This window comes from Sturnira hondurensis, unplaced genomic scaffold (assembly GCF_014824575.4).
Source record: "Sturnira hondurensis isolate 20B ecotype Veracruz unplaced genomic scaffold, ASM1482457v3 Scaffold0002039, whole genome shotgun sequence".
Lineage (NCBI taxonomy): Eukaryota > Metazoa > Chordata > Mammalia > Chiroptera > Phyllostomidae > Sturnira > Sturnira hondurensis.
The window spans coordinates 1,252,276-1,263,169 of NW_028074670.1; the positions used below are offsets into that span (position 1 = coordinate 1,252,276).

At 45.3% G+C, this 10,894-nt stretch overlaps 1 protein-coding gene and 1 pseudogene across 1 annotated transcript; one reads left to right on the forward strand and one right to left on the reverse strand.

The window, feature by feature from the left end:
* Nucleotides 1-3,638: 3,638 nt before the first annotated feature.
* On the reverse strand, nucleotides 3,639-4,191 carry TIMM29 (translocase of inner mitochondrial membrane 29). The gene is given in 2 exon segments (XM_037039693.1): nucleotides 3,639-3,908; nucleotides 3,910-4,191. Coding segments are annotated over 2 exon segments (552 nt in total).
* A 997-nt stretch (nucleotides 4,192-5,188) lies between these two features.
* Nucleotides 5,189-8,023, forward strand: LOC118982568 (biogenesis of lysosome-related organelles complex 1 subunit 5-like; annotated as a pseudogene).
* The last annotated feature ends 2,871 nt before the right edge of the window (nucleotides 8,024-10,894 follow it).

A 10,894-nucleotide genomic window follows, 5' to 3' on the forward strand; every position in this document is an offset into this window, starting at 1 on the left:
GCCGTACCCACCACATCCTGGAACCCCTATGTGGGTGGTATCACGTGTTCCTTTGTCTGCCCCCACTGCCGAGGTGTCCTTCCGTGCTGGCACCTGCAGAACTGGAATCAGAAGGCCATGAAGTAGGACACCAACTGCAAACCCCACCAGGCACCCCAGCCCCCTGTAGCTCCTACTTGCTGCACAGCCTCCAGGATAAGGGTTGCGGGGGTATGGGCGAGGATAGGGGAGACCCTATTTCGTGGTTGTGCCTCTGGACACATGTAGGAATCTTTCTGATGGACAGTGTATCTCTGTGTCTGAGGTGTGGAGGAAGAAGTTCATCTCTCTCCTTTGCTAAATGGAATAAGTGAAAGTCATCCTGGGAAATTCTCTAATCCCCACCCAAAGAAAGAGAAGGAGGAACTGGAGGGCTAGTTGAGGAGGAAACACCTTAGCTTCTCCATCTTCTTTTCTTTTCTTCCCAAGCTCCTCCTTTTCTGCCTCCTTCTCCAGGGTCACAGCTCCCCTCCTTCTCTTCCCAGAGGTGAAAACTTCTAAGTGGGTCACAATGCTATAGAAGGGGCTGGAACCTTGTCAGCCACCCTCAGGCTCTGGTGGTTAGCTAGTGGAAACAATTGCTCTCCCCTCTTGCAATGTTTCCATTGCTGCTCCTCCACCTTCCATAGCTCACCCCATAGGCACAGAGACAGAACTGCTCAGATCCCCTCGGAAAGTTGCATGGGTGGGGTGGGGAGGTGCTTCCTACATGCCAGGTCACAGTTTATAAAAGATAAGAGTGAAAACCCTTATGGTTGAGTGAAGTTACTTTATGGATCTTCAGCCAGCACCCACTACAGAATGAAATATTTTGTGTAAAAGTAAAATTTTCCACTAACTTTTTAAAATTTCAATTGGGAGTAAACTGCTTCAAGACAATCTCTCTCTCTCTCTCTCTCTCTCTCACATGCACACACACACATACACATAAAGATGAAAGAAATGAGCCTTTGGACAGGTCTATTTTGTTTTGCCTCAAGATGTTTTTTTCCAGAACCTTAACTGCAAATACAGCAGGGCTCAGGAAGGCTCATGAGCAACAACAACAAAAAGAGCTGAAGGCTTGTTTGGTGGTTAAAATTAGTGGTGCACACCAGGAAGACACACACACCGCCCAATGGCCTGGGCAGATGTTCCCAAGCTCTTGTTTTCCTGAGATGGCAACAGGCACACACGAAAGTGTATGAATATTGTTTTTAAAGGTTTCGTAGTAAGTTAGTCTTCCCTTCTGTTTTCTTGAAAGCTTGCAGACCCGGTGGCCAGGAGGTGTGGGACAGACCTAGCCTTACCTTGCACAGGCTTCAGCTTTTCTGGGGACTTCCAAGCATCAGGACAGGTAATTAGAGTGGATATGGACAGGGGAAAGCATTGTTTAGCTAGCCCTGCTGGGGAAGAGCGTTCTGAAACTGGGGTAATTCTTTATAAAAATGTGAACAATGAATTCATTTTTTAAATAATAAAAATTGTTCAAAAACAGGAAACAATCTACATGTATATATTAATAGATCTTACAGTGAGTAAAATAGCTGTGTTTCTCTTTTCTCATCTTTTGGTTTGTTTTTTTGTTTGTTTGTTGTTCTAGTAGATTTGATATGGTATTCTATTCTAGTCAAGAATAAAGTTTTGTAGTGGGACCAGAAATCGCTTATCTGATCCCCCCAACTCCCACCCCACCTGGACCTGACTCCCAGCCCCCACCCCACCTGGACCTGGCTCCGCTGGGTTCAAAGTTCCAGTCAGGCTTTGTCAGGCCACCTGGTGTCTTTCCTGCGAAAGGCAGGATGTGCAGCCATGAGCTGAAGGGTGAGCCTACAGGCCCCAGCCCAGGGAGCAGACAGGTCCAGCAACCAGGGATGTAAGCTAACCACAAAGTTTTCCACCTGGGCTGTGAAGGTAGGAGGAATAGGTAGCTTCTTCCTCCTGAAGGGAGAAGGGGGACAGATTCTCACTCTCTGTTAACCTGCAGTCAGTCCAGGGGATGCAGGCTCCGAGGCTCTGGAGCCCTGTCCTGGGGTCTCCCAGGAGCCCTGGTCCCAGGTAAATGTGAATGGAGACAGGTGTGAGGGCCTGTCCTCAACCTTGATGGCTCTCCAGCCCCAAGCCCACACGCCCAGCCTCACGATGGGCCACCTAAGAAAGTCTTTCCCCGACCCCACACTTAGCTGCTCAGTGGTCCTTGAACTGGAGGACAATCAGGTGGAGCTTGCTAACGTGAGACAAAATGTCTTGTTTGGCTACGCCTGCTTATGGTTTAGCTTTGTATTTTAAGAAAAGGGAACACACTTGAAAATTATTTGTCATTATAGAAATAAAACTTATTGCCAGGTCAGAAAAAAATAAATTAATAGTGCACAATTGTTGGAAAGAAATCAGGTTCTCTAAACACCAATAAAATTTGTCTTTTCGGCGATGTGAGCTCTGGAAAGCAGAGACAGCCCTGTGAGTGGAGGTCACATCGTTGCCGCCCAGCACAGCAGTGGGCACAGAATGCACACAGGCACTTCCGCAGGAGAGGCAGGCTGGGTGGCCAGCCTACAGGCAAGACACTCACTCTCAACCTCAGTGAGGGAGAGGCAAGTCTAAACAACAATGAGATACCAACTCACACCTATCAGGGTGGCAGAACTGAAAAGACTGACAAAACCAAAAGTTATAAACCATGTGGGTAAGTGAAAACGCAGTAGCTACAGGAGTTTTTTTGTTGTTGTTTTGGGTTTTTCATCACCTGGTTTTATTAACTAGCCAAAGTCCACCTAGGAGAGAGACTTAGTAGTTTTTAAGGTATGGTTACCATAACCTAACTGAGTAGCAGCTATGCATACTAACATATTTCTCCCTATAGGATTCTGTTTTAAAGGCCATTAAAGTATAACATGACCAGAGTCTATGATTCCATGTAGATTTCTACATCAGAAAATGTTTTATCCTTCCAACTCACTTTAACATCACTGTCAATACACAAGTGGTAAAAGCAAGTAGTTTTGCAAAAAGTTTCCCTGTAAAATCCAAATAACCAATCTCTAGTTTGGGTCTGCTTATGTAAAATGTTACCATTTGGGGAAGCTGGGAGAAAAGCATACAAAGGGTGTCCTACATTATTTTTCCAGTTTACTCTGAGACTATAATTATTTCAAAATAATTAAAACAAAAATGTTACTCATGAAAATGAGAGTATAAACATTGCAGCTCAAAATATAAAACAAAAAAAATCTGAATAGGTTTTGGAGAGCTTAGGAGTCACCTGAGACACGTGATGCCTCAGTCAGGGGGGCCGAGAGGCGCAATGAAGAAAAAGCCTTATTTATGTATAATGCTTCTCACTAACTCTGACGGCGATTAACAAACATCATATGAATGTTGCTCCTGCTCTCCCCAGTTCCCAGACCAAGAATGCTCTGAATTAGCTTTGGCTACCAAGGAACAATGTCAGAGGGAGAAAGGCCCCCTAATTTTGTGAAAACCCAGTGAGAACACTCTGCATATGATTTCAGTCTGTCTGCATCTGAGGCTCACTCGCGCCAAATGCACAGTCCCGGGCAAACAGTCTGCCCAAAGTGCCAGGGCTTGGAGCTGGGTCGGGTCCCAGGCCTCACTGGCTTTCATCTCGGGCCCTCCTCGCCAGTGACTTGTCTTGGCTCAGGACCAGCTTGTCCTTCTCTTTCTGCAAGACCTGCCCCTCCCCCTGCCCCCCGAAGTGCCTGGTCAACCTGATGGTCGGCGAGCGAGAAGGGCTGATATTGCTCACCGAAGTGCCGCTCACCGCGGTCCGAGAGCCGCTGATGGTGCCTGACGCGCAAACGCACTGGCAGGAGGAGGAACTCGTCCTCCTTGATGTCCCAGTCGCGCATCCGAGCCCCCAGCACCCACCAGCAGCCCCACGAAACTCATGTCCAGGATATGGTCCTAGAACTCCGCCCAAAGGGGCTGCAGGTAGGGGGAGCGGGCCTGGTCGAGGTTGGCCCGAGTGCTGTACAACAGCGAGCAGTCGCCCAGGTTCTCGTGGGCCAGGCACCGGCGTCTCCGCAGCCAGAGCCTCTGCTACACGTATTCTTGGCCGTAGCTCTTTCGTGTGGCAGGTGCCTGCAGCAAGAGTGTCCCCGAGGCGAGCAGCGCCTCCTTCAAGGCCACCGTGCTGAGCAACCTCAAGTACATCCCTGCTAGCCAGGGTCGGCTGGGTAGCCGCCGCCCTAGCTCCGGAGCAGCGCGGCGTCCCCAGGCGCCCAACCTCGCCCACAAGCCTGGCTTCTTGGCTGCTCGCTGCCGGCTGCCGACCAAAGTCAGTAGCTACAGGTTTGAAGAGACTCATGGTTGAGTCAGTCATTGCTCTCTAAGTCAACCCGCTTCTAAGTCATTCCTCTTCCAGGTCGACACCCTAGAGAAAATCTTGTACGAGGACTCTAGGGAATATGTATAAGGCTATTCTCTGTAGCATCTGTTTATCGAAACAAAAGCAGCCTAAAGGTCCTTCAATAGATGAATGTATACATAAGCAGTGGCAGTGTGATTAATTCTTACTGTCCTTACATTGTGCATCCTCCAGTATATAAAAGACTATGTACTCCTACATTCACTAAAAAAAATCTTCATGGTGGTAAAATGCATGTAACGTACTAACCATGTGAACCATTTTTAAGTGTGCAGTTCAGTTGTAATAAGGATAGCCACATTACTGTGCAATCTGTCTCCAGAACTCTTACCTCGCCAAACTGAAAGTCTACGCCCACCGCGCAGTAACCCCCCCACTCCCCTAACCCCAGGCCCCAGCAGCCACGGGTCTGTTTTCTGTCTCTATGATTTTGGCTACTCCATGTACCTCATACGAGTACAATCACATACTATTTGTCTGTTTGTGACTGGCTTATTTCACCTAGCATAACGTCCTCATGGTTCATCCACATTGTAGTGTATGTCAAAATTGACATCCTTTTCATTTTATTTTTCATTTTCAAAAAAATATGTGTGCAATTCTATACTACATCATCTGTATATTGTATTGTGTGTTCACCACCCCAAGTCAGGTCTCCTTCCATCACCATTTATCGCCCCTTCACCCTCTTCTGTCTCCCCCTACACCCTTCCTTTTTAAGGCTGCAAAATATTCTACTGTACGAATTTAACGCATTTTGATTATTCACTCATTCGCCCACCGATGGGGACCGGGGCAGCTCACATCTTAGCTACGGTGAATAAAGCTACTACCAATTGGGTGTGCACCTTCACTCAGTTTTAAGTTGACATCATTCTTCACAGAAATTGTTTTAACGCATGTAATTTCCATTGTGTTGTCAATGTTGATATTTTAAAATAAAACATTTACATCACTCTTTTTAATTGTTTCTAGTAGACTATAAATAATATATCAATTTTATTTCAACCATCACCCATTTTAAAAATATAAGAAAAAGTTCTTCCTTAACTTTTAGGAGTTTTTTATCATTCTTTTTTCTCTTTCAACTTATGATGCTATATACTTGAAGATTTTAAATTGATCATTCTTCTCTGCCAAAAATGTATATAAGTTGAAATTTTAATTTCCTGAAACCATAATTCCTAAGTATTAAAAAGTTACTCAGATCACATCATCATTACACTACAACATTACACTAGAACTATTAGTAGTGCACAATTGTTCAAAAATAGCATAAAGAAGTTATAAATCTTAAAAATTAATTACTAAACAAAAAGTAGCTTGTGGTGATATTGTACTATAGTCAAGCAAGATCTTACCATGGGGGAAGCCGGCTGAAGAAAATTCATAACCTTTTTGTACTATTCTTATAACTGCAATGTCAAGCTACAATTATTTCAAAATAAGAAATTTAATTTAAAAAGTGACTGAACCTCTAGCCAGTGTGGCTCAGGTGATTGGAGTGTTGTCCTGTAATGGAAAGTTTGAAGGTTCCATTCTGGTCAGGTCACATGCCTCTGTCCAATCGAACCAGGTTTCTGGTTCCATCTCCAGTCCAGGCGTGGACCGCTCCCATCCTGGTGGGTGCGAGAGGCGACCAGTCACTCCTCACTCGCATCGCTGTTTCCCTCTCTTCTTCTTTCCCTTCCTCTCCCTCCCTTTAAAGCAAAAGCAATAAAAATGTCTTCCAGTGAGAATATATATATATTCTTTTTAAGTAACTTTGATGAGAAATTCAGCTCTCAAAGTGCTGGATAGGCCTGGGTCAGGGTGAATGGTGGAGGGATGGAGAGACCACTGTGGGTTGTGAGGCCACCTCTCGAGAAATTCATTCAAGGTTGGTAGATCACAGACCAGTTATTGAAAGTGAAACCCATTATTTTGTGAAAGAATCTAAAGAAAACTATGGTCTTGGAGAAATGCGAGCTCTTGAAAATTTGAAGGATATCATCGATGAAACAAATGAACACATTTTCCCCAAATGTAGAGGAACAATGCGAGACAACTTACACCGAGTTCTCCAGAGATTGCAAGCAGCTACTGACTCAGCTGCAGACTCTAACAGAGAAAGCAGGAATAAAACAAGATTCATAATGACCATTTAATAGCTAGTGAAAACCAACATTCAATGCAGTGCGAAGATTTCATGAAGAACAACACGCCAAACAGGCTGAAGTGCATGAAGAGCACAGAAAAGCTATGGAGAGGCTTAAAGAACAATATGCTGAGATGGAGAAGGACCTAGAAAAAATTTTGACCTTTTATGAACTTGAACCACAACAATGACAAACTAATGAGAAACCACTGACACCCTTGGAAGAACTACTCCCACCAAACCATTTAGCCCCTGCTTCAAGCTTGGTAATATATTCATGGCACTCATATCAGAAGCAGAGAATTCTACTGGAGTTTTAGTTAAATATTTGGTGGAAGAAAAGTGCGACATTTTTCCAGTTTTAAGTGTATTTATATATGATTATTTGAATGGGGCGGAGTAGGAGGGAAAGTGGAATGTTTGTTCTTTGTTAATCAGAATTGGTCTTTTTATTGATTATCAGAGAACTGTAAGTATAGGATTCTTAGAGAGAAAAATAATGAAATCCATTCTTATAGAGGGTTAAAACTAGTTTATTATTGTGGTTTACAAGGCAGATATAATGGTTTTAGCCTCCTTGGCTACTGGAGGGATGTGTAAAGTGTTACTCCAGGAGCCCTGCAGACACGGACAGCTGTCCAGGGAACAGACCACAGAGAAGAGCGGCGAGTGGATCACAGGTTCTGCTGCCACGAAGGCAGCCACGCTGGTCCCTGACCAGCCTGTTGGGAAGGGCACAGACTGTGCAGCGCAGCACAATGCCACGTGTCTCCCTGATGACCAGACACGCTTGTTAAGTTTGTGGCCTTCAGCACTTAATATTTTCAGCTATTAAACATGCGCAGAAGGAAAGGCTTTCCAAAAATATAGCTGACTTTCAGCCTGTCCAAGAATCATTTTTGTGTCTGCTTTGCAGTGTGAGCCTCGTATAATAAGACAAATAATGTCTGTACATGTTTCAACTGTTTGAAGTGTCATCAGCAAAATCTGCCAAGAAGTCTCTCTGGAACCATATAAAGATTCTGGCTCTGACTATACCAGGTCTGTTTGCCCACACGGCAAATGGCCCATGTTAAATGTTAGTACCTCTTAGTGTTTAACATCTGTTCTCATAAGGAGGTGTATTATGATGAAAACTGTACTGATTCTGTCATCACTGTGATCTTTAAAAATCTGCATTTAACAGTCTAATTAGGGAACTAAATCGATTGTTTATTTGCCATAAACAAAGCAAAACTAAATGCAACAATTTCAAGAGATTTATGGCAAATGAATTCGAGGGATGGATATATCTTTCAAATATTTTTTAATTTTTCTTCAGTAAAGAAAGGCACAAGAAAGAAAATACCCAACTCTGGGTGATCTCAGTGTTGCTGGGGGAGAAAAGTGACGATGCTTATTTGTGTAAATTACAGCTCACTGTCAACGCCTCATACTTGGCTGCATGTTGAAGACGTGAGTGAAGTTCACAAAGGAGATGAGAAAACAGTTGGCTAGGACCAATCAGTCAGTGAATCCATCGGGTAGCATTGCGTGTGGCTAGAATGAGAAGGTTCTTTCTCTCCCCCATCCAAGCTGCGACTCCGGCTCCCTGAAACATAATTCAAACATTGTCCCAGCTTCCTCCAGCATTCTGAGATGCCTTCCTCTCATTGCTTTTGATGTCTTGTGGTTCTCTTTGCTATGTTCAGAAAAGGATACACAGTCCTTTTACTTGTTCTATTTGGCACTCTAAGCCAAGGAGGGGTCGGACTGAGGATGGGAGGTGGGGAAGTAGTGGCAGGAAAGTGGAGACAACTGAACTCAAACAACAATTTAAAAATAAACAAATAATAAAAGATAAAAAATAAATTAAAAAATAAGAACATGTGTCTTTAATTGTGGAAAATCTTCAGCCATGATCTCTTCCAATATTCCCTGTCTATATTCCCTCTGTTCTCCTTTTTCTGAAACCCTAGCCGACACCTCACAGTGCTGACCCACGTTGCAACAGCCTTTCAAACTGCTTCCGTCTTTACTGCTTCCACATTTATCTTCCTGCTTCACATTCTCTGTGAGTTCCTCAGCGCTGGTTTCTAGTTTACTAATTTTCCCCTCATCTACATCCAATGTGGAGTGTGTTCTAGTTTATATGTACAGTTTTCCTTTCCAGTATGCTCAGTATTTGTCATTGTTCGGTTGTTCGTGTGTAATTTCTGCCTCTTCTACATGTCCTTATTCTCTTTCTTTCAAACTCTGTTCAGGCTGCTACATGTACTGTGCCTCTCTTCAGGGGTGAATCCACACCCAGACCGAGTTAAATACCCCTATGTGCACTACTAATGCCTCTACCTTCTCCCCTCCTCCTCCTTTTCCTTTCAGCCACGCCACAACTACGTGCTAAAGCATCAGATTGGCACCATCTTGACCAAGTCCAATGCCTTGTTCTAAACAACTTCTCTCCCAGTTCTAACCTGTCTGCAAACCAGCCACTCTGTAAAGCCTTTCCTGACCACACTTACCTGATATTAACTCCCTCTGTCTCTTCTGATTTGCTGCACCCTGCTTTTGCTTTCATTTAGCATTTACCAAACAAGGGTTTCTTGAAGACCAAGAGTGTGTAGCACCCTCTGCCAGGCACCACAGTATAATAAATATGAGCAAGACAAGGTCTCTTCCTCAAGGAACCAAGGGTCAGGTCATCAAGCTGGGTGAGTGAACACCCAGCAAGTACACAGAGCAAGTGCTGCAGTCCACGGATGTCCAAGTCCAGGTGGAGAGGGCAAGGAGCTGAGCCCCACAGAGGGGAGATGCTTGGGCTGGGTCTTGAGGAGCAGGAATTTGCTAAACAGAGCTGAGGACCTTCCTGGCTGAGGGAATAGCATGTTCAATGGCACTGAGATGGAAAGAGAAAAGGACACTTTCAAAAACATCAAGACACCAAGCCTAGCACATGCGACAGAGGCGGTGAGCAGGAAAGGGTGAAGATGGGGTTGCAGAGCTGAGTGTGAAGGGCCTCAGGCAACATTCGGGACTACTCAATATGTCCCTAGGCACCATGCAAAGCCCTTGAATGTTAAAGCAAAAGCTTGGCAGGACAAGGTTTTCACAGGCAGGAGCCAGAAGCAACGGAAGGAACCAGAGTCAAAGTCGGGTGACCAAGCAGGAGACCAAAGATGACAGCAGCCTAAATGACCTTGAAGGTCCCAGGATGGAGGAAAGTGGAAGTGGAAAAAGTGAGGTTGGGTTGACAGGTACATATTTGTGATTGAGATAAAACAGGGCCTGATAACACTGGAACTGAACAACCTTTCTAGGCCAAACAAGCCAACTCCTTGGGCTAGGGGAGCCCGCAGGCCACTCCTGCAGCCCTCATCCAGCACCGCAGGGGCAGTGGCCCCGGGCCTCGGCACACTCCCTGCACGGCCCCACCAGCTACACACTTGGATAGGTCTTTAATGTGTGTGTTTTAAAGTTATTTTATTTTCATGTTTTAAGGACAAACGCCTTGGGGAAAAAAACAGACCCGCTTAAATTCAGCATAGAAACTGATTACTGTCTTACCCTGTGTCTGTCTCTGGATTTTTTTTTTTTTAAAGTAAGGGGCTCACTTGGCAGAGTGCAGTTGCTCTCATTTCTTCATGCCATCCTGTGTGGGTGCAGCAGTGTGGGGGATGGGAGCTTACCTGGAGGTGAGAGGCAAGCCCTATCCAGCCCTCTGAACACCTGGCCCTAGACTGAGCAGGCATCTCCAGAACTTTTGTAATTGCATCTGCTCTTCTGCTTGATACCGAGCGGATGTCGTTGTGGTTACATTGAGAATCCACCACATTCTGTGAAAAATATCATTGGGGTCACAAAGCCTCCTTGGTGGGTTTCACATGTCGCCATAACATCCCCCCACCCGTCGCCATGCTCTGTATAAAAGGGCCGCCTCCACGCCAGCTGCAGCTCCCTTCCAGGAGACTGAGACGGGAGTACTCTATTTTCACACTTTGCGCCCCCAAATCCGACCATCGATGTGCTCACGGGCAGGGTTTCCAATATCCAAATACCTGCAGATTGAGTCTGGCCCAACTCCACGCTTCCTCCACTGGGTGAGGTGCACTTTCATGGCACCTTTCTGAGCACACCCTTTAGCTGGCAGGGCCATCTGACACTTCCCCTTACAATGGGAACGGAAATGAAGCAAAATGGGAAGCTGCTGTCTAAAATGAGGATTGCCAGGTTGGAGACCCATTTGGACTTAGCTGTTACCTTCACTTGTATGTCTACACAACCACACACACACACACACACACCCCAACATGCCAGGAGCTCCATTCCTATGTACCCTGTCCGTAACCATCATTACAAAGGGTTCCCTTCCCCAA